A 22,936-nucleotide genomic window follows, 5' to 3' on the forward strand; every position below is an offset into this window, starting at 1 on the left:
CATGCCGACACTTTTTTTCGTGGTTAGAAGTGGATTGTTTTTACCAATATTATAATCCCCCCAAAAAAAGTTTAAGTTTAAAACTGACGGGAAGCCTGATGCGATCTTTTACATGACATCAGTTAGAACGATTAGGTGGGCATTTAATGTATTTGATACTTTTAGACAGTAAAGTGTAAAGGAGAAGGTGGGGCGCAAAAGACACTCCTCATTTAGCACGCAGGGCTTTTTTTCATGCTTTTCATGCTGAACACTAATAAAAGTGTAGTAGCTGCACTCTGTAATTGTCATATCCTCCTCACTGGATGATAAGGAAGAGAGAGACAGAGAGATAGATGAGTTTATTTATTTTTCATGAAACAAAAGCAACAGCTAGGCTTATACATGACAGCAGACTGGGACTGAATGATTTACCATTAACACCCGGGCAGAACCTGCGCATATGCTACCAAACACGGCACTTAAAGAAAAAATATAATAATAAGAACGGCACATATACACAAACACCCATGCATAGTTACTGATGGTAAGCAGTGGCACCATCTTCTTTAATATGCAAACTGAAATAGGCGTGAAGTTCCCCAGTAAACAAACACTCTGTGGTTCGTAGAATGACACAAAACCTTCCTTGTAATCCACAAAAACTCCAACGTTTGTGAGGTTTTCCTTTGGGCAAAGGAAGCAGGTGGTTCTGTGAGGACTGTGCAGACTTTGTCATCTTTTTGTGATCACCCAGGAATCATTTTTGGGGTTTTGTGAGAGGTTCTCCTTACGGCTTGTGCTGGCTTTTATTACACCCAGATGCTCGTGTTGCTAACCTCCACCTCCCAGTAAGATTTCGCATGGATCAGGCTGCTGAGCCCAAGCAGATTGCTGAATTACGTCTAAGCCTCTGGAGCTTTCTGCTTCTCTTCTCTGGCTCTCACTTGCTTCCCTGTGCCCGGATCCAGCCTTATATCCACTACAGTTACAACAAAAACAACACATTTGTAAATATAACAATGCCAGGAAACAGGAATCATACCTGCTATGAATACATATGAGACATGATCAAACTGTTTTTACTTTTTTTTTGGTCCCTCTCTCCAGGCCATTAGGGGGTACCCAAAGGGCTGACACATTTTAAACTACATCAGCAGTAATGTGAAAAGTTTACAGTGACAGTAGGCAAGACCTGACCTCCCTTAAAGGGGTCCCAACCTGCCTCCACTCATGCTTGTTGCAAGTGGCACACATAATTCTGTTTAAACAAACTCCATGACAACAATGATGCAAACAAATAAATGTAAACGAGAGGATTCATCCTTCTGGGAATAATAAGAAAGAAGGAAAAAGAGGATGAGGGGAACAAAGCAACAACAGTAGTGATGGGGCAAAAGCTTTACGTTTGGAGTTGCAGTCACAGCACTGCTTGTTAAAAGCTATGATAATATTTCATGGTCTTCAGCTTCCTACTTGTTAGCTTTCACAGCTAAAAAGAACCAAAACCAAAACACAGTTACCTAGCTGCTAACACAAACCACAACTCTTTCATATTAAAAGCATCAGAAAATGTTAAAAAGGATTTTATTTTGAAACAATAAGACATGTTTGAGACTTGAGTTTCCACGTTTCCAACAAATCAGCTGCCTATCGAGCACTGGCTGCAGTTCTAAAACTCAGGACTAAAAGCTTGAGGAAAAATCTGGAACAGATTTTAAAATATGAAATGTGTGCCGTACCTTTGAGTGGTTTCGATCCTTCGTGTCTGGGTCTTTCTCTTTTTGATGATCTTTAGTTTCCCCGGCTGAAAGCTTCTGGATAAGCAGCTTCACCTGAAAGATAGTATCCACTCAAGTATCCATCGAATTATCACCTAACCATGGACTTTGTGGTAGAGGTGGGCGGATCCAACTAAATATCGATGGTATGGATACCACCGGTATTTGTATCGGATCAATTCTTGTGTGATAGGATTGTTACTTTGTTACTAGGCTAATTAATAGTGTTGAATAATTTTTTTTCTTGGAAATGAAAAAAACCTTTGAACATGCAGTATGAAACATGTCTGAACCTTTTTGTGTTGACTACACATCTATTTTATTGTTAGCTTACAGCACAGCGACCCAAAGTCCTTTAGAGACAGACACGTTTACGGGTCCATGTCTCCAAAATAATCCAGTTTCAGAACACATGAAAACCCAAAAGGTGTGTTTTGTTAACTCATTATTGTACAAAATAAAAATCACAATGATTTAGTGTCCAGTAAAATGTGTTCACAATGTTTCAATTAGTGATGATTAAGCTCATAAATCATGAGACACTGCTCTCTCCTACATAAGCTGCCTTTATAGGTTGAAAGCATCAGTATTGACAGTACTAGTATTGTATTGGATCAATAGCAAAATTTGTGTTATTACAAAGCACTACTTTCTGATCGGTGTCCAAATGTAGTCCCAGACCTGTTCTGGTCTTATAGAATTGGGGAGTTGGAAGAGCTACAACAAAAGTCCAGTTTACTTTCTAGCAGCTGCTTAACAGACGGTCATTTTGGTCTTTTGATAAAAAAAAGGTCAAAGTCAGCAGTAAAGATGATAAAACAACATCTTCTTTCCCACTTATGCCACATCAGGTCAGCCGAAAGAGAACATGAAATCTTCACACAGAAAGTGTAAAATAAGAAAACATGTGCTAACCCCGGCACAGTTGTGCTATCTCAAAATGACTTTTAGCTCTTTTTTTAAACTTCTTGGTCAGATTGTGGTGAAGTCAGCGCAAAACAATAGAGGAAACAGAATTTGTTAAAAACTAAGAATGACCCTCTTTGGTGGTTGCATAACCCAAAAAGGGAATATATGTTTCTGTTTTCACTCATACCAAGAATATCATCAGAAGAAAAACCAACACTTCCTGCTTTAGCAGCATTTCCTGCTTCACGCCTCTACAGCCTCTACAGTGCATACCACATTATGCTCTCTGCTTTCTAAATGACATTGACTGTGGTTTACCCCGTTTGCAGGTTTCTGTTCTTCTCTCCGTTTCTCTTTTAGTCCGATTGTTTTCTCCTGTGTTGTGTTGGCTGAAAACATCCGGGCCAGATCCTTCACCTAAAATGCAGCAAGCAATAAGAACTGAAAACAACCAAGCAAAGAAAACAGATAAAACCTCTTCTGTAGTAAAGAAACACTCAGGTGCAGCAGCTGCAGTGAAACAAGCTGTCAGGTCTGGCTGAGCGAGTGTCAGACGTTTTTCGTGCACAGGAAGTCGTACCTTCAAACCAGAGGAGAAATCTGAGAGTGGTGCATTTTCACACGCTGTAGAAAAAGATGATAGTAATCATCAGCCATGTTTTTTATTGTATTTTTCTCAATTTTATATATAAACATTCTCATATTGTGACATACATAATTTGGGATCCTTCTCCGCTGTTAGTGATGCTTTCGCTGCTGCAGAATTGATTTCGATGGGATCGCTTTTTGAATCTGTCACCATCTGTCAGAAAAGGTGGATAATAGTTTATAACGCATGAAGAATTTCAATACAGCTCCCTGTATTTGTCTCCTGTGATATATTGCAAACATATATGATATATGTTTGCTTCATGATGGATTCATCTAGCTCATGGTTTTCTGTAAAACGTGCCCGCAGAGGGGCGCGGTTCTGGCTCAACTGCAGGTGGAGGAGTGGTGCAGTGCGGTGCAGAGAGCAGGTGGAGTATTTGGGACACTGCCGGTGCATTCCCTAATTAACCTGTGCTTATTAGGCAGTTTGCCCAGACCTGGAGATGGACACATGCCCACACAGAGGTGCTGTAGCTGATCTGCATACCTGACAGTGAGAAGCAAGAGCTACTGCTGTAAGAGAGAGAGAGAGCACCCTGAGGCCGGGCGCATCGAGGGTAGCGACTCTTTCCTGTTATAAATGTGTGTGTTCTGTAAATAAAGAGTCCGTGCCTGATGATGCTGCATCAACACGGACACAAAGCCTTGAACTACAGAAAGAAAAACAATGAACTCCAACATAAAAACTTTAAATGTCATATTTTGCTCAACCAGCAGCTTGAAGCTAAAACAGGATCCACTCATGACTTATTTGGGTACTTCAGGCTGGATCAAAGAGCTAAATGACTTTTCCACTGATGGATGAAAGGCAACAGAAGCACTCGCCCTGCACCTGTGTGGGTTTCTGCTCCTCCCCGTGCTCCTCCTTTGCTTTGGCTGCTGTTTCCTGGGCAGAAATGACTGAAAACCTTTGAGCCAGCAGTTTCACCTGAAAGATATTGGACATATTAGAAAGCCGTGATTCATTAAATGGTGTTTGTGGTGGGTGGGAGGGGGAGGGGGGGTCATCGTAGACATGATTAAAGATTCTATATTTTGTGTATTTTAACCTTCAGGCTAGAGCACAGGTGTTGGTCCGTGATCATGGTCATGTCCCATGTTTTACATATTTGGCTCCTCCCATTAACGTATGTGTGGGTTTGTGTTGACTGTTGAGACAGGTGGAGACTGCTGATTGGCTGCTTTGAGTGCGTATTTGATGACTGGATGGACAGCAGCCTCTCAACCTCCAGCTGGCAGCCAGCAGAGAGCTGTTTACTGGGATCTTGAAATGTGAGGACTGAGCAGCAGTGAGCAATTGATTTGAGAGCCGAGACGCTGAGAGAGCATTCTGAATTCTGTTTTCAGCTGAGTGCATTTTGGAAATTATGAATTGTAAATAAATAAATTGCTGTACATATTAAGCACCTCAATGTCGTTCAACCGGAATGTAAGATCCTTTTTTTGCTCCTTTTTCCCCAGTTGGAAACCGAGGTTAAAGGACTGTCAGCACGACTCTTTGCGTGAAAATTGTAAAAAATAAATTGCAGAAAAGGTTCTGGTAGCATAATTCACAGACCTGTCTGTAGTTATAAAATAATAAGTTAAAAATATATGACCTCCTTCACATTTTCCAAAAACATCTAGTGGGCTGGATTGAAGTCTTTGCCAGGCCCATACAGGACCGTGGCCCTTATGTTTGACAGCCCTGTTCTAGGTTATCCCTAACTTGGGAATGTAGTACAGGATATAAGAGGGCGTTCTACCTGAGATGGTTTTTGGTTGGCTCCGTGTTTCTCCTTTGTTGAAATCAGCGTTTCCTTGGCTGAAAACATGCGGGCGAGTTCCTTCACCTGAAAAAACATCCATAGCAACAACCAAACTCAAGCATTCCCATCAGAACGCTCTGCAGTGTCACAACTGTGATATGCAAGACTCTGTACCTTCACACCACTGGAGAGCTCAGCCTCTGCAGCGTGATCCACTGCAAACACAAACACAACAGCTAGATCATTGAGCATGAGCATTACCCTGAAATCATAGAGGGGCTCCTCAGTGTCAACTATATATATGTTTCATTTTGTGTAATAAGCTGGGATATTTATAAGTAGAGCTATTTTGTTATATGTTTTAATATTTCATTTAGTTGAGTTAGTTACTCTTACTGTCTTGAGGCACATCATTTCCTGTGGGATTAATAAAATATTCTGATTCTGAATGTTTATCGACTGAACCATACGATCACATACACTGTGTTGGATTGTCCTTCGGTGAGACGTCCACTGCTGCAGGACTTGTTTGTGTGTTTGCACTCATTACATCTGAAACGTTCTGTCAAAAAACGAGAGAATGGCTGTTAAAATTTGAGACATTTCAGAGTACAAACTGTATCTCAAACATTTGTAAGATGTTTTCAACGACAATGCTTAAAAAGTCTTCGATTAAAAGTTCAAATGTAGCTAAATTAATTAGATTAATTCTGATCAGGTGCCGTTGGTGACTACATGCTACAGCTTCCTGTTTACCTCTGGTCTGCAGGCTCGGACTTCACAGTTCTTCCCCTCTGTCATCTGAAGTTTTGGCTGTAATTCAGCTTTGAATCTCTCCAGCCTTTCCTTGAATAAAGCCGAATGCTTCTTCTTCGGCGGGACCGGAGGTGGTGCTGTCGGGTGGTCTCTGGCTGATTTGCTTGCCTGGAGGTTTAAAATTGAAACATTTGCCGTAATGTTCAAAACAACCAGAAATAAAGTGAATGAATAAAATAATGTTTCTAGTATACGTCACAAGAGGCTCGATTTTATAAAAGAAAGGACTACACTGGCTTAAAAACATGCATAAAGCTCATTCATTACTTAAAGGGGGAGCTACTTTTTTTTTGTTACAGTGGTGGATGTTCATTGTAGATACGGTCGAATTTTCTGGCAATTCATATTTCAGGCCTTAAGGGGTTAAAGGTCATCAGTCTAATGTGTTAAATTGCAGTACCTGTGAAAATCTTTGATTCTGTGTGTGATTTTCCTCAGCTTGGCCTGCTGGTGCTGGGTTTGTGGTTGCTGGACTCGTCATCTGAAAGATGTTATGCACTGTAATGCAAATGTTGACTGCTAATGACTAAAATTTGACTAAATGCCTGAACAAAGGTCGGCCTCGTACAGTCTATTCAGTACCTGTCTCTGATCCTTCATCTCTTTCTTTTCTAGCAGCTCTGCTGTTTCCGGTTCTCGAGTACTTGGAGGTTCTCCGACAGATCTTCTAACCTGAAACATTTTTAGAGAAACACGTGTTATTCTTGTTTTACCAAAACACTGCTTCATGACACCAAACTCTGGTGGTTTATTACACAAGCCGAAACATTTTTTGAGAAAGTCACAGGACTCTACCTTCAAACCCGTAGAGAATTCCTGCTGCTGGTCACTGGTGGCTCTTTGGAAAGATGGTTGTGAGGTTGGGGGTGCTGTGAGGAAAAAAGGATTGCTTAAGGATTGCTTTATTATTTTTTTCCCCAGACAATTTTTTTAAAAGTAATTTGTCTTGACTAAACTTTATTTCTTTGGTCACACATACGTGATTTTGGCTTCTCCTTGATTTTGGCTGCTGTTGTTGCATAGTCTGCAGATGGGTCAATGTTTATATATCCTGTCATTGCATTACAGTCTACTGCCTAAGAGAGACAAAACGTTTCTTAAATTGAAGAAACATATGTAAAACCTAAAGTCCTAAAGTCTAAAACAGTGACATACATGTGATAATGGTTGTTGCTTTATTTGTTCCTCCTTAGATTGGATTACATTTCCTGGGTATGGCGGTGCTGAAGGCTCCCTGGCAGGTGCAGTCACCTGTAAAATATGGATTCCATTTACATGCTGCTGTTTACTCACTTTAAAGTACTATGAATGGATCCATTGTACCTGTGGAAGGGTGGGGAACTCGTAAAGTTGATGGTCTGACTTTGCGTTATTGGCTCTTTGGGTGGAGCGTTGTGCAGAAGCTGCTGTAAAAAGATCATAGTTCCAGCTTTCGCTTCTATCAAAGTCATACTCATCGTAGCTCTGTACACACCTGATTCGTATTCATCCTCTCTGAACGTTGCTGCAGAGCTGTTACTGCTGCTTGTCTTTGCTGGTCCTGGTGAATTCTGTCAGGTTAAAATGAAACTATTTGAAAACTAGCTGCCGTTATTGAAGACTTTTTACTATAGAATGAATGAAAAAAAACAACAGCCACGCTAACTGCTCAGTGATGCTGTCAAAGAGTAGACTAAGATGGGCTACATGCATGTTAATTATGATGATCATGATGCCAGCTTGGCTAACATTTTCTGCTTTGCATTAAAGTACATGAGGATGATGTGATTAGTTGGTTTGGTGCTGGACAGTCCCTCACCAAACTCTTCCTCTGAGGGATGTTCCATAGTCAGTAACTGTACTATAGATGTGAAATGCTAATGATTAAATACTAAAACAAAGGTTCTGCTTCAAGAAGCCCGTCTGGTACCTGTGTTTGATCCTTCCTCTCTTGATTTTTGAGCATCACTGCTGCTTCCAGGGGAACCTGAAATATAGAAAAGAAACACAGCTTCTTCCTCTTTTTCAAAACACAGCGCTAAGTGATACCAAACTCTGCTGTTTTAGCAGACAAGCTGGAACACTTAGAGAAAATCACAGTACTCTACCTCCTGCTGCTGAACGCTGGTGGCTCTTTGGAAAGATGGTTGTGGGGTTGCAAGTGCTATAATAAAAAGGAGGTTTATTTTAGACAGGTTTAAAAAAAAAACTGTTCTTTTGTATACATTTTGTTAATTTATTTGTTTATACATACGTGACTTGGGCTCCTCCTTGATTTTGGTTGTTCTTGTTGGATAGTCTGCAGAGCAGTCAATGCTCAGATATCCTGCCACTTCTCTACTGTCTTCTGTCTAAGAGAGACAAAAAGTTACTTAAACTGGAAAAAACAAAAATACAATAAACTTAAAATCTAAAACAGTGAGGTACCTGTGAAAATGTTTGCTGCTTCACTTTTTTCTTCTTAGGCCTGACTATGTTTCCTGGGTATGGTGGTGCTGAAGGCTGCCTGGCAGGTCTGTTCATCTGAAAAATATTGATTCCACTGACATATTCACTTTAAAGTTATTTGAGCAGATATTTCCATCCTGAATCTAAATAGCAAAATACCATTAAAAAAAAGTCAATGCTAAATCTTAAACTGTATTACCTGCTTTTCCCAGTGTTTTACCGTAGCTGGGACTGATTATATGGTTGTTTAAAGAAGTCAAGGATAACTAAAACACAAAAGATACACTTCAATCTGTTTTGTACCTGTGTTTGCTCCCTGCTGTCATTTTTCACAGGCAGCACTGCTTGTTCCCGTGGTGGAGGAGTTGGAGGCACAGATCTTTGTATCTGAAAAACAGAAAACAGTAACACTTTAATTCCAGTGATATTGTACTTCAAAAAAAAGTGTCAGCAGTAAACTTTGGTGGTTTATGTCACATGCTTAAGCATTATTTAGCAAAAAACCACAGTACCTCTAAACCAGGAGAGAACTCCTGTGGCAGGCGACGGCTGGCTCTTTGGAAAGATGGCTGTGGACTTGTGTGAAGTGCTGTAATTAAGAGCAGATGATTTTTTTATCACACTTTTTTAATCTATTCTTAATGATTTGAAAAAAACTTGTCTTGAATAAACTGTAACACTTAATTCTTTGTTTGTTCGTACTTACGTGATTTGGGCTCCTGCTTAATTTTGGTTGCTGTTGTTGCATAGTCTCTACAGAGGTCAACACTCAGGTATTCTACCATCGTGCTCCTGTTTTCTATCTGAAGGATAGAAAACAGTTCTTCTTTTAAACTTTCTTTTAAAGTTTAAAAGAAAAATAACTTAATTTGTAAAAACAAAAAGGTACCTGTGATAATGTTTTCTGCTTTACTTTTTTCTCCTTAGGCCTGACTACTGCTGAAGGCTCCCTGGCAGGCCTGCTCACCTAAAAAGTATTGATTACATTTATATGTTACTGTTTACTCACTTTAAAATTGGCTGACTATTAACTCTAACTATTATTATTAACAATAACTGTAGTACCTGTGGAAGGGTGGAGCGTTCCTGCAGCTGATGGTGTGACTTTCTGGCTCTTTGGGAGTAGTGCTGTGTATATGCAGAAGCTGCTGTAAGTAAGAACATAGCTCCAACGTTAGCCTCCACATTTTGTTGTATGAGAATCATGTTTTTACTAAATTCTAACTGCGTACATACTCAGTTTGTATTCTTCCTTGAATATGGCCGTTGCTCCAGAGTTGGCATAGCCATACACGCTTGGTGACTCTGGAAAATTCTGTCAGGTTGACGGATAAAGTTGAGAAAAAGTTGATATGTAATGAAAACACTAACATGGAAGTTTTTGTACAGTGATCAAAAGTAACACAGCCAGCTAGGAGCATTTAGGGGGATCTGCAAGTTACTACACTTTCGGTGACCTTGATTATCAAAATGTTGGGGTCGTCTGTTCACCACGTGATTTAACTACACATCAAGCAACTAAAGTCATTAAGTCATCCTCTACTTTCATAAATTATTTTTTTTTTTGTTATTTTTCATTCTGAAAAAAAGAAAAGCCGGTGGTGGTGGACAAAGCTTAAAGTGCTTCCTGTCACTCATTTATTGGCCTAAAAAGCAAACTCATACCTCCTTCTTTACAGTCGCCTTCTTAGCTGGTTTCCAGTATTCTGTGTCCTCCTCCCACTGATTTTTCCACTTGTACTGCTCTTTTTGGGGGATCCTCACTCCGTTTGGTGTGCATCCCATCTTCCCCTGGTGAATTCTTAAACCCTGGTAAGTCGTAACTTTGTTCCATCCACAGTGACAAACCTGGAGGCTCAGGTTTGAATATTCTGTTGTTTCTGTTTGTCACATAATTCAAGAGTCAAATGAAGATTTTAAATTGTTTTAAGCAAAAATAGAAATTTATAGCAATGAAAATAATTTTTTTTAACTAATTCCGGTTTGGTTCGCTTTAATCTGCTGATATGGGAGCCCGTTCTCACACCTGAGGCATGATATATACGTCCCACGGCATTCCTGAGGAAAACAAAAGGTGACCTTCTGCATTTTTATGGTAGGTGCCAGGTTATGGAGGAAATCCAGGAGAATGACGCTCCCTCAGTAATAGACATTTCAACCATGTATTCCAGCCCTAACCCTAACCTTAACCACGACTTTAATGATGTTAGATAGTGTTAGATAGTAAAATAAAGCTACATGTGTAGATTCATTCCAAACAGTTCTCATGTTTCCTCATTTTTCTCATAATATAGGGATGTGTTGGGTGCCCGGAAGCGTAATATACCGATGATTTGTCACCTAGCGTAAAATGTTACACTTTGGGAGTGAGAACATGTTGGATCAGGTCTTTTCCTATTGGGGTGTTTTTATCAGTTTGAAAGAAAAGTTATAATCTTGAACTCACACAACATAATATTTAAAAAACAAACAAACCTACCAATCTTGAAAGAGGTGTGGACATCTAGCCTGAGGTCCATTTGAGTTTTTGTGTGTCCCACATAGCTCTGTGTGTAATGCTGTGGAGGGTCCGAAACCCTCACACCCTTCGGGGTGCATCCCATCTTCCCCTGGTGAATTCTCAGGCCCTGGTAAGTTGTCACTTTGGACCATCCGCAGGAGTGACAAACCTGGAGCTCCATTTCTGCTGCGTGTCTGCATTAGACACACAACAAAAGACACACAGAGGATGCTGTGTGACTTCCTTTTTGCTCTAAAAATAACTTTGCTGACTACACCGAGCAATTCACAAAACACTATCAAGAACGTACACTTTCTATGATGGTTATTACAGTGTTTATTTTACCTCAAATGTGAGAACAGTTATTTTAACTTCAGAGTTTTCTTGTGTTGTATGCACAAAAACCATGAAGTGGTCTTTTTCTTTTCAAAATATGCATTAACATCTGGATCATCATATAAATGTTTAAAAACATCCAAGCTACAACAGCTGCAGCGGCTCAGGTAGCGAAAGTGACACGTTTCCCTTTATCCACAGCTGCTGCGGGTCCATCTATTCTACTGTAAGTCGTCACTTCCCTAATATCAGAAAACAAAAATTTTAATTGCTAATATTATTTACCTAACTGGCTTGTGTTGGTTGCAGACCTACTGCATTAAAAGCAGCAGGTTGGCATCAAGAGGCAGCCACTGGGTCGTCTTCCAGGTAACTGTCTGATGATAGACAACAGGAAAGCACCGTAAAACATCAGTTTCATTACTTCCCTTTTCAATTTTGACGTGACTACAGCTAAACCTCTATGTGTGTCTTCTCCAACACCTACTTATAGTTTAAATCTTAGTTTAAATTGACTAAATAATAATAAAAAGTACAATTTTTTAATCAATTATAATTCCTGCTGTACCTTACAAATCAAATTCTAGCATCACACCAAAATAAGCTGTGACTTGATGACGTACAGGCTCCTCATTATTTAGGGCACTGTGGATTCCTGATTTTGCTCTCCTCTGTTTTCTATCGTAACAAACAATAGCAAAAATCAGCTGGATAAATCTGCTCTCTGTGTTACTTACAATAGAATCAGGGCGATGGATGCATGTGGTGCCTCTATTGCGCACTCTTCTCTTCCTTTGTCTACCGTTACCTCTGTGCTGATGTGATGTTTGGTATGCTTTGTTTTGTGCTTTTACTTTCGTTTCCGGAAAAAAAGAAAGAAGAAGAAAAAAAGCCCGCCAACCGCCCCTGATAGATTTGCCCAGACATGATTCAACTGCATATTTTCAGGACACACAAACATGGTCACAGCCATGATGAATAAAAAAGGAGAGACAAAGTTATATTATACAGGGATTTTATTCATTAACACTTACAACTGTTTGACATTGCCTGACAACACTGAATATCATTCATTTAGCCTGAAATTTGACTACTTTTCTGGAAGCAAGGCAAAATAAGGAAAGGAAAGCAGTTTACATTTTTATGTTGTTTTCAGATGATGCATCGTTCTGTACGCTGAGGCTTTTAGGAAAATCTGAAACTGTAAAAGTGTACATTTGATATTTGTGTGTATTTTTTATGGGACAGTGGTGACACAGCTGAATATGGACCTTGACTCAGTTACAAGAACTGTCTGTGCTCTGCTTTAATTATCTCAAGTTCCAGACTGACCTCAGTCACCACTATCCCATAAAAGATACAGACTAGTTTGCAATACAAAAAACTTCAAAATAAAATAAAATACGATACAATACCCTTCAAAATACCCCCAAATTATTAATTAGAACACATTACAGAAAAATTGGGAATATAATTAAAGTATATGTTTTTGAAAGCCCCCTTTGACACAATATTTTATTGCTGATCTTTATTGCCCATACATTCACATAAACACAGACTGTTGTTGCTGCTGCTGCTACTCAAGCTAGAGGTAGGTTGTGTTCAAGACTGCAACAAATCATTATAAATTAATCTGCTAACTTCATTTTCGACTGATCGACTATTTGTTTATAAACAAATCTAAAGCTAAATGTATTAAATGTTCAGGATTTTTCTAAGAAAAAATAACTTTCTGGATTAAATTGTGTAAGCAATTTAATTGTTTCATCTTTGGATATGTTATCGAATAACCTTTGGTAAAAAAAAAAAAAAAAAAAGCCAAAGTATCAAGTAAGCAAAACTGTCACAATGTTGAGTACATGTACAAAGTCAAAACAAAGAACTCATGTCAAGTACGTGTAGTTTCTAATAGTGTCTGATGGATTCACAAAGTTCTAGGATCCATTTTGGTCCTCCAACATGGTGTAAAAAAACACTCTTCTTACTAACTGCATTATTTTAAGCTTCTTGTGTCTAAATTACAGTTAGATCAAGAGTTTTTGTTCTGGCTCAGGTTGTAAGTCTTGACTGGTTCACATGATGAATAGCAGTGTGAGCACACTGTAGCAGCATTGTTTTGTGTTATGATTCTGATTATCTCAACTAGTAAATTGGACCAAACCAGGGGTTACAAAGACTGCTTTAAAGGGCTTTTGAGTAATAAAGCAAATAACGGAGAAAAGATAAACGGTTACTACTTAGTTTACTATCATTGTTCTGTTACTAGCTGCTAAACGTAAAGATATATATGAAAAAAAAAGTCTAAGGTAAATGAAATGCCTGATAATTCCCATTTTCCTCTATCGGAAAAAGAAAAACAGGAAGGTAGTGGACCAACAAACTTTAGTATATTGTAGTTAAAATGCATTTCTTAAGACTCCACTGGTATCTCTCTACAAATAATCAAAGGCTCAGAGTTTTTCTCTTCTTGTTTCACGTGTGGGCTGAAATATGGGTAAAGCTCAGCTTTGAATGAACACTCAGTGAACGAGTAGATGTGGGACTCAGCCTTCACATCGTAGAAGGAGACGAGATCTTCCTCGTAGTCCACAAACACTCCCACCTTCTCAGGTTTCCCTTTTAGGGGAATACGAACTGGTGGTGCTGTGAGGGCTGCATACTTTTCTTCTTCATAATGTACAATAACCCAGTACCCATTATCTGGGCTGAGTTTGAGCTTCCCTTTGCGGTTTGCACCGCCTCTTACTAGGCCTATATCCCACCCCGTCTTGTTGTTGACCTCCACCTCCCAGTAAGACTTCCCAGAGGATAAGGTATTTTGCCCCACAACGCTGCTAAATATATCAAATCTTTCAGAGACATGGGGTAGTTCCTGATTCTCTCCTCCATCTTTCACTTCCTTCCTATCTTCAGACAGCACGAGGCGTTGGTGTGCAGAATCTGGATCCAGTTTTACATCCACTGTGAAATTAAAAAAAAATGCAAAAAGGTCTCTATTTTAAACAAGTCACCTTTTTGAAAGAGAGCAAATAATATGAACCACATACCTGAAAACCTTGGGATTCTCCTCAGTTCTGTGAAGAGAAGAAGAGTTTTAGATTGATTAACTCAACATTTCACCTTTTAGTTTTCACTGCTCTTAACTAGCTGCTCTTACCAATGGAAGTTAGTTTATCCATTTTATGCTGAACTTTTTCCAGCATTTTTGTTGTGATTTTCCTGATGGTGCCAAAGGACAGCGATGTGTCCAGGTTTACCTCATCCCAGTCTATGATGTCTCCCGTGTCTGTAAGAGATGGGTACTTCTGCAAAACAGAAATACAACCTAACAGTTTGATAGCAGTGCTGAATAAAATGTCAGTAGCTAATCAGATATGTTTATCCTTCAGACTGATTATGAATGTGCCACATATACCATCCCAAAGTTTTCTCTACCTGCAGGAAAAGGATGTGGTCCTCGAGAACAGAAATGTTATCTAGTTCAGAGATGGCCGTTTTAAGTTTGTTGATCTCTGCTTCCAACTCATATTTAAGGCCATTTGCTTCTTTTTCCAAAACCTGCCTCCTGTTATCTATTGGCTGAAGGGCTCTGGCATGGGCTTCTTCCACAATGGCGATCACAGCGTTGAACACATTGTCAATATCCCACCACTCATTTTCCAGCTGGTCCTAAAAATGGGAATGAAACAGCACTGTCTATTTGACTGTTCACCTCTTTTCCTGTATTACATAGAGTAACACTCTACTTTTTGACTGGTTTAGTTAGGGAAGTTCATTCTGAGAAAGGTTTAGCATTCAGTCAGTTACCATAAACACAATTTTTATCTTTGAAAAAACAAACTGACATGGTAGATTTTCACTTTGACTCGTCTGATAGCAGCTGGATAGTGTAGTGGTAAGACTACACACATTCGGAGTGAGTGTCACAAGTTTGATTCCCACCTGGTATCCAGTGAGGGTCCTGGCTAGCCCCCCCAAGCTAAAACCAAGTCCTGGAATGGCACGGCTATGTCTGCAGCCTGTCCGCAGTTCGGACTCAAGAATTTCACTACATGTTGTACTGTGTATAATTGTGTATGTGACAAATAAAGGTTTGTTGTTTGATTGACTTTTCTCTAAAAGTCAGTTTACTTGCTGCTTACCTTGCAGCTCTTGAAAGCTTCATCAATCTCAGCAGTCTTTGTTTTTCTCTTGCCAATGTTCTCATTTAACTTTGTCTTGGTGTTGTCAAGTTCAGACTGTAGGAGAAACATAAAATAATACTTTAAAAATTTATTTTTTCCACGTGTACTCCTTTTTTGTGCACTTGAAAATTCTTTCACATGCCACAATATAGTAAGTATAGTCAGTAAAATATATACAATGCTGTCAAGACCCAAATCACATATTTAGGGGTTGTTATGGTAACTTACCCTTTTCTTCTTCCATTCATCTTCAGTTGAGACAACCTCCTCCTGACCTTCCATGCAGAGAACACAAATGCATGCCTGCCGCTCCCTGCTGTACAGCTCCAAGGGGCGTCCATGCTTCAAGCAGGCCCTCGCATCCAAATTCTCCACTGGCTCCACCAACTTGTGACCCTTCAACCTTTCTGTTGACAAATGATTGTCCAGGTGAACTGAACAATACGATGCAAGACACACAAGGCAGGACTTCTTGGCCTTCAGCTTTTTGTCACTGCAAACATCACAGGCCACCTCTCCAGCAGCTCCAGTGTATTCTTCATCGTTGTCTTCCTGCTGCATCTCTTTCATTTGTTTTACAATGTCTCTCAGGACTATATTAACATCAGGGATCCTGCTTATATAACTCTTGCATAGTGGGCACCCTTTGTCACCGATATTACAGTGCCGGATCAGACACGGCTTGCAGAACGAGTGACCACAAGCTGTAGTGACAGGATCTGTAAATTCGTCCATGCAGATGGGGCAGTGGAAATGCTTCCCCAGCGAGCCAGGCTCACTGGGTGATGCTGAAGTAGGGACCATATCTCCTTCAAGAGAGGACCACAAGGTTATTCACTAAGAAAAGTAACAGTGACTTTTATTTTGTCAAATAAATTTTCCTTGGAATTCTCGTTTTGGATTCAAATGTTGGAATATGCGTTTTGTGAGTTGCTTCTAACATAAAGGAAACTGTAACCTTGTAAGGGGTCATCGACTTCATAATGTCCTTTATTAAAGAAATAATAACGATAGTGGACAATGTGTACCAGCTCCACCCACAAATCCCCGTACACTTCTATGTAAAATTGCTCAGCTTTGAAGCAAAAACTAAATTTTGGTGTATGTGGCTTAGGTAAACCTTCCTTGCAGCTTTAAAGCACTTGGTTGATATGACACTTTCTTAAATTACTTGAGGCTTAAAGTTATGCATTGCTCGGGTTGTGTCTATTTCCAACTAAGCCACATGATGTATAGTCGTCACCTAAACAAACTGAGCTAACTGAGCTGGACCTCCCGGCTCCCAGAATTAATTGTACTAATCATTCAAAGAGTTTGTGGTCACGATTTGATGTATGAAATTCTGCCATGTCATGTTAGGTAGCACTACTTAGCAGGTTTCTGTGTCCATGTGATACACCTGGTTTACCAAGCTTGCTAGCACTATCTGATGATTTAGTGCTCTAATCTCTAAATGTGTAAATACAGTCGCTTACACAGAAGAAGATGAGCTGAAACAAAGGCTTCAGAATCAGTTTACAAATCCACTTCTGGTTACTTCTAGTGTAAGTACGCCTAACTGAACAAGATTGCTTATTAATTCCACTTTGTAATATCATTTAGTTAAAGTATTATGATTAATATTATTTACCAGGACTTACTTAAATTCAACAGAAGTTATTTGCTAATATTTAACATGTGTGCAGGTCAAAGTATTCACTTTATAATTAATAAAGTCAGCAAACTAAATAGAATTACATACACTGTAATTTGTGGGCAATGTGTTGGATACAATGACAATTTATTCTCTGAAACTTTCTACTGGTCCCTCTTAAAAGTAAGAAGTAAAAACCTCTGAATACTAGTGACACACCCTGTAAATAAGCCTCACAAATGAGCGTGCTGAAGATTGGAGGAGGAAACTCTACACCAAATATAAAGTACCGGTACACACTGTATTTTCTATTACAGTACAGTTGATTACACACATTTGATTCAAATCTATTGCTGTAAGCTAACTGTATATTACATGTAATATCTGTCATTTTAGCATCAGTCTTTTTATATGAAGTTTATGCAAAAAGTACAGCATTACCTTTCAGCTAATGAGATCTCACAGGCGTCTGTCTCCGTTTCTCTTTACTCCCGGTGTGTGTGTGTGAGTGTGTGTCCTTCCTTTTGGACTTCCTCCTAGAGTTTAAGTTTCATTTCTGTTCATACTCCCAACCGTTCACATTTTTCACTCCAGAGACGAGTTGGCATGCAAACGCATAAACAAATGATCTGTGTGCCTGCAGCAGGGCGTGTTGTGTGTGCTCAGCATGTTCATACAGATCAAGTATTGAATTTTGCAAGATGGTTTTATTGCACAGGACTTCGGTCAAAATACTGCCTATTGCTCATCATAAGTTTTATTTTACATACATTTTATTGGTTAATCAAAAAGGAAGACAAGAGCATTTTGGCACTGAATAGCAGTTAATTGCATCACCCACCCAGTAATAAGTTACATTCATACAACCAAGTTCAACGTCCCTGAGGTTTCTAAACTTCACAGTTTCTTTAAACCCGTATAAACGATTCATTTTTAAATATAAAAATATAAAATTCAGTGCATTCATTGGATTTCTGGCAGAGTGATACATGAGATCAGTACCATTTACATTAAATGTATGACCACAGCCACCGGCAGCTTAGCTTAGTTTAGCTTAGCAACAGTTTAGCTTAGCTTGGCATTGGAAATCCTGGGAACTAGCTAGCTTTTCCTTTTAAAAAGTATTATTGAGGTTCAAAAGTATAAATAGTTCAAGTTTGTGTTTCACTGTAGGCTAAAAGTCAGCTGGTTGTATCCTTACATTAAATGCAAAAATAATTGAGTGGCACTTCTCATCTCTTTCTCATGAATCAGAGCGTACTTTTCCTTGAAAGCTAACACACCCACCCAGCTGAGATTACATAATCATTTTATAGCTAAAAAACAAACAAAACACATAAATAAAGACTTGATGATCAGCATGTTTCTTGAATCACAAAGCAGCATAGAGAGATCTCTGCAGAGACAAGAGAGACACGACACTGAAATTAGTGTTGTGTTTTGTGTGCGTGTGTTTAATGCTGCAGTTGGTGTTAAGTTTACCAGGAAGCAAACCTGTAAGAATAAGAGATCGTCTTCAATCTTCAAGAGCTGTTCTAGCTCAGCATTTCTCCTCTGGAGCTTAACGATTTCATCTTCCAGCTGTTCGAGCTCTTTATTTGTTTGCCATTCCTCTTTTGGACTTTGTCCACTGAGATCTACAGTGAGCTTGATTTTCTCAGCTTCACTCAGTCTATCTTGAACCTCTTGCTGAAGTTTCATCCTCCTCCGTTTTACAGTAACCTGTGGGGAGACACTGCATTAGCACAGCTGAGCTGACAAACTGCAGGCACACTTGTAACATTTTTTATTAAATCAAGTCGTCGTATGGTCTCCTGAGCTTCTTCTGAAGTATGTTGCAATCCTGTGCACCCCGTGATGACAGTTTCTTTTGCTTTGATGGATGACACAAAACAAAACTCCATCAAGAGCTTCAGTTCACTTTTTGATTACAAAAAGAGTCAATTTTTTGACCCCCATCCAAATTTACAAAAGTAATCAAAAAAGGGAATGAAAAAATGAAATGCTAAGGCAAGAAATGGCTGCCAAGATGTAAGCTAATTCTTACTTTTGTTGTTTAATTTGTTAACAAATATAACTTACTAAACAGCTTTAACACTAATTGTCTGAGATTATTGTGGGATAGCGTGTGAATCCAACTGAGTGGCAAGTTTTTTAGTCTTTTTTTAAGCTGAAATTAGAGAATACTTATTACATTATTGCCAACAAAAATTATTTGTAAGTACTTTTTCTAAAAAAGCTTAAGCAGAAATTTCTTTACCTTCTTCTTAAAGGCTTCCCGGCTAATAGAAATGATGTTGTGGCTCCAATGCTCTGTCTGTGCACACATAGCACAAATGCACGCCCGGTCGCTTCTGCAGAACTTCTCCAACTTCTTCCCATGCAGTTTGCACACAGAATCCTCAAGGTTTTTCACCACACTGACCAGTAGATGGCGCCCAAGCTCTTCAGTCTGGTAATGTCCTTCCAGATGAGTGGTGCAGTAGGAAGCCATGCACATCAGGCAGGATTTGACTGCAGGACGTTTTGCAGAGCAGGAGTCACAGGGAACCTCTCCAGGTTTTAAAGGTTGAGGTGCTTTCACAGTATGTAGTGTCTGGTCTGTTTTGAGCTGTGGCCTGGTAGGAAACAAAGTCTTGCAAAGGGGGCACTGGCAGGCCTCGTTGATTTTCCAGTATTCTCCAATGCATCCCAAGCAGAAGACGTGTCCACAGGGGAGGGACACAGGGCTTGTGAACTCATTCAGACAGATGCAGCAATTAGGAGGGTCTGACATCGGGTCTTTATATGCCTGTGCAAATACAAGCAAACCTGCGGCCTGTTTTAGTTTGCTTTTTGCACAGGTGATGATTTGTTCAAAGCAGTATGTCTGACAAGAAAAGAGAGGTTTTATTAGCACACATTCAACATCATTCTTCACAAAGCTTGACATATCAGAAGGAAACTACACAATTACACACTGCACAGAAAACAGCTTCTGGTTTAAAACTGTCCAGAGCTACTGTCATTACAAAGACTGTCCACTTTTTGTGCAAAATACCATAATACATATACCTGTTTGTGACTGACTTTGGCCCTGCAACCCTGATAACAATAACTGAAGGAGAATGGATGGACAGAACCATACTGATTGTTTGAGCCATCGATGCCCATCAATGGACTGGTGTATCACTGACTATATGGAAATGCACAGTACACCAGGCTTCAGTCTGTATTGCTTTGGTTATTCATTAGAATTAATTTAATAGCTAAATATGGCAACAGATGCCAAACAAACACTTTTTTTCCTCATGTTTCGTATCACTTGGCAGGATCAAACAGTAGCTGGCATTTGAATAACACTTACTCCATCTTTGTACTGCTTTGTGTTTCCTTACTGGAAGGATTAATGTTAAGATCACATGAACAGAAGAATGTTTTTACAGGCTTCTCTACTTAAGTACAATTCAGAAAACTGGTTGGCTTTAGCAAACATCCATTCTCTTCAACTTATCCATACCTTTGTCTGGAGCCTATCCCAGCTACTATAGGGTGAGAGGCAGGGTACACCCTGGACAGGTTGCCAATCTGACGCTGAGCTTACACACAGAAACAGGTAACCATAATCACTTATAGGCCATTTAGAATCACCAGTTAACCTAACCCCACTAACCACATGGTTTTGAACCCACAGAAGCATTGGAGTCAAACTCTGGACCTTCTTGCTGTGAGGCAACAGAGATCATCACTGCTCCACAGGTGCTGCCCAACTTTAGTAAACACATTAATAAAAAGTAAATGTAGTGCAGTGCAAATATCTTCAGCCATCCCTAATTTCTTTGGATGCCGCAGTTTGCTGAAACGTGTGCAAGCATTCACGTAAGGCAAAAAGATTTTTTGGGTTTTTTTTGTTTTGCCTCTTCCGTTTGGTTCTTTACCCATCAGAAATACTGTCAGAAGGCCAAGAAAGACACCCAATGATTTACTTTGCCAAGTGGATCATCATGGCCTTGCCGTATTGGACCATTTGATCGACCTATGTTGTTATTATTTATTTTATTTTATTTTCAGTTGTTACAGATGGGACAGAGATGGCTGGTGGATGGGAAAGGGAGAAAGAAAGAAAGATCGGTAGGGAAAGTAAAACCAAGGGGAAAAGGAACAGTGAGAAAGGACACTTAAAAAGAAAAGATCACCTGTTGAGAGAAAAAAAAAGAAAAAATGGGAAAACAAGGTGAAAAAGAGAGCAATATAATAAACGCAACACCATCGCATTAATCTAGCTAAGTGTAAATAACACTAGATACTAAGTATTAAATGTTATTGTGTAGCACGCAAGATCGACAGCGCACAATGTGCTTTGAGGTAGAAGCCAAGAAAGGGGTAGTTTGTGTCTGTGAACAGTGAACACCCATGTGTACACCTGTGTGGATGAGCATTCTTGTATTCAAAAGGTTTCTTCATGTAACGATCTGCTAGGGGGTGAAGCCATAGCCCCATCCCACAGGGCATTAACCAGGCATGGAGGAGATCCAGGCCCCAAACATCCAGAGGCCCCCAGAGTGCGAGAGCCTAAGAAGGACCATCGGAGGGGCAACCGTGACACCCTCCTGGGAAGAGCTGAGGAGAGCTGAGGAGAGCCCCAGACAAGGGGTCACCTAGCAACCACGGAGCAGAGGCCACATGGGGTTGCAGTGACGTGCCCGCGGGCTCTGCTGGCAGCCAGCTGTGCAAGAGTGAACCAAGCCGCAGCCCGGAGGCCTGAGAGCCCCCCACCCCACAGAAGAGGCCTGACCGAGCCACGGACACCAAAAACCACCAACACTTGAGGGCATCAGCCACCGGCAGCGAGTGTGAGGGGAGAAAGGCCTCCATACTCTGGAGGGCCTGGGATTTTCCCAGAGAGGTGGAGTCGAAGACCTGACCTGACATATAGACACAGACGAACAGGCGCACACCTCGGGCCCCTCCCGAGAACCCTCAATGTCTACATGCATTTAAAAAAACCATGCCCAAACCCAAGGCTCTATATGTTTGTGTTATGGGAGTATGAGTAATGTGGATGTCTAAGTTATGGAATAAAATTGAGGCACTAGTGGGCAGAAAGGGACAAAGGGGGAATGCCTCCCCTGCACCCTGGTGACACACCTGCACCCTAAGGCCCTGCATGTGTGGGTGGCATGTAGTGGAGCAGTTGGGGATGGGGAGAGAAGGAAGGGAGGGGCAAGCAGCCCCTCCCTGGGGCCAGCTCCCCCGCTGACCCCAGTAAGCACCCCCACCCTCCGGGACCCACCAAGGCAAGGAGGCCCAGGCCTATCCAGACCAGGGCCCACGGCAGCAGCACCACCAGGGCAGCCCACCCGACCCCACCGCAGAGGAAACTGTACTCACCCCATTATCCAATCATCTCCCAGACTACACAACACAATAGACACCCAGGTTAAGTTTATTCTCAAAAAGATTTCATAATTTCTTGAAGTAGTCTTCATTAATAGTTCTCCGGGCTTTTTTGAGGGACATTCAGAGCTATTGTTGAATTTTGGCTCACTTTAGATGACCCCACTGCTTCACTAATACTGTCTGGGCTCTGGGGAGGGCTATCTGCTATCGATAGTGTATTATTGTATTTTCTTTCTATTCAGGTTTTTGGCCGTGTGTTTGGGTGGATCAAAATGGTACTTTTCTTCATCCATGATTCCATCAATATTCACAAGATCTCCAACACCACTGGCTAAAATGGAGCACTAAACCATGACAGAGACACCACCTTGTTTTACAGATGTCTTCAGACTCTCGCTGTTGGACCTCTCGTGGCCTTCTCCCTGCACACTGACAATGATTTGAACCGAAAGTTTTGGATTCATCGCTCCATCAGACCTGATTTTCTGTTGCTCACTTAATTTGGTATACCTCAGCCTTCTTCACAGCCGCCCTTCCAACGAGATCATTTCTGTTGAGACTTCAGTGAACAAGACATGTATCAACTAAAGGGC

The 22,936-nt window shown here is 40.4% G+C and overlaps 3 protein-coding genes across 3 annotated transcripts; all 3 read right to left on the reverse strand.

Moving 5' to 3' along the window:
- Positions 1 to 575: 575 nt before the first annotated feature.
- LOC102784330 (uncharacterized) lies at positions 576 to 11,967 on the reverse strand. The gene is made up of 31 exons (XM_087835817.1): positions 11,885 to 11,967; positions 11,463 to 11,524; positions 10,791 to 11,005; positions 9,977 to 10,191; positions 9,548 to 9,626; positions 9,377 to 9,459; positions 9,201 to 9,278; positions 9,018 to 9,114; positions 8,824 to 8,900; positions 8,615 to 8,698; positions 8,291 to 8,386; positions 8,118 to 8,214; positions 7,972 to 8,027; positions 7,794 to 7,850; positions 7,359 to 7,434; positions 7,208 to 7,290; positions 7,040 to 7,135; positions 6,864 to 6,960; positions 6,680 to 6,753; positions 6,467 to 6,556; positions 6,285 to 6,365; positions 5,825 to 5,992; positions 5,549 to 5,630; positions 5,243 to 5,283; positions 5,066 to 5,152; positions 4,153 to 4,248; positions 3,384 to 3,471; positions 3,250 to 3,293; positions 2,988 to 3,086; positions 1,722 to 1,814; positions 576 to 961 (listed from the first exon to the last, which is right to left on the reverse strand). The coding sequence occupies exons 2-31, from the start codon at positions 11,465 to 11,467 to the stop codon at positions 953 to 955; spliced, it is 2,643 nt and encodes an 880-aa protein (XP_087691943.1). The 5' UTR covers positions 11,468 to 11,524; positions 11,885 to 11,967; the 3' UTR covers positions 576 to 952.
- Positions 11,968 to 13,024: 1,057 nt separating this feature from the next.
- On the reverse strand, positions 13,025 to 16,135 carry LOC102785863 (E3 ubiquitin-protein ligase TRIM21-like). The gene is made up of 6 exons (XM_006809191.3): positions 15,560 to 16,135; positions 15,290 to 15,385; positions 14,583 to 14,816; positions 14,305 to 14,452; positions 14,195 to 14,221; positions 13,025 to 14,108 (listed from the first exon to the last, which is right to left on the reverse strand). The coding sequence occupies exons 1-6, from the start codon at positions 16,133 to 16,135 to the stop codon at positions 13,558 to 13,560; spliced, it is 1,632 nt and encodes a 543-aa protein (XP_006809254.3). The 3' UTR covers positions 13,025 to 13,557.
- A 2,134-nt stretch (positions 16,136 to 18,269) lies between these two features.
- On the reverse strand, positions 18,270 to 19,896 carry LOC102786146 (E3 ubiquitin-protein ligase TRIM8-like). Its single transcript, XM_087838256.1, has 2 exons — positions 19,225 to 19,896; positions 18,270 to 18,686 (listed from the first exon to the last, which is right to left on the reverse strand). Exons 1-2 carry the CDS (start codon positions 19,894 to 19,896, stop codon positions 18,270 to 18,272), a joined length of 1,089 nt encoding a protein of 362 aa, XP_087694382.1.
- Positions 19,897 to 22,936: the final 3,040 nt, after the last annotated feature.

The sequence above is a fragment of the Neolamprologus brichardi genome, chromosome 3 (genome assembly GCF_056152115.1).
Source record: "Neolamprologus brichardi isolate AB-2024 chromosome 3, ASM5615211v1, whole genome shotgun sequence".
NCBI classification, from domain to species: domain Eukaryota; kingdom Metazoa; phylum Chordata; class Actinopteri; order Cichliformes; family Cichlidae; genus Neolamprologus; species Neolamprologus brichardi.

Bases quoted from the DNA above. Each gene is read 5' to 3' on its own strand.
- LOC102784330 (XM_087835817.1), bottom strand. The intron at 8,699-8,823 runs GTACTGTGGTTT...TCTGTTTTTCAG, and splicing joins AGTTCTCTCCTGGTTTAGAG to ATACAAAGATCTGTGCCTCC. The intron at 3,472-4,152 runs GTGCAGGGCGAG...CTTTTCTGACAG, and splicing joins AGGAGCAGAAACCCACACAG to ATGGTGACAGATTCAAAAAG.
- LOC102785863 (XM_006809191.3), bottom strand. From the start codon at position 16,135: ATGGTCCCTACTTCAGCATCACCCAGTGAGCCTGGCTCGCTGGGGAAG. The intron at 14,222-14,304 runs GTAAGAGCAGCT...TTCTCTTCACAG, and splicing joins GGATAAACTAACTTCCATTG to AACTGAGGAGAATCCCAAGG. The intron at 14,109-14,194 runs GTATGTGGTTCA...TTAATTTCACAG, and splicing joins GAGAATCCCAAGGTTTTCAG to TGGATGTAAAACTGGATCCA.
- LOC102786146 (XM_087838256.1), bottom strand. From the start codon at position 19,896: ATGTCAAGCTTTGTGAAGAATGATGTTGAATGTGTGCTAATAAAACCT. The intron at 18,687-19,224 runs GTAAAGAAATTT...GTCTCCCCACAG, and splicing joins GGGAAGCCTTTAAGAAGAAG to GTTACTGTAAAACGGAGGAG.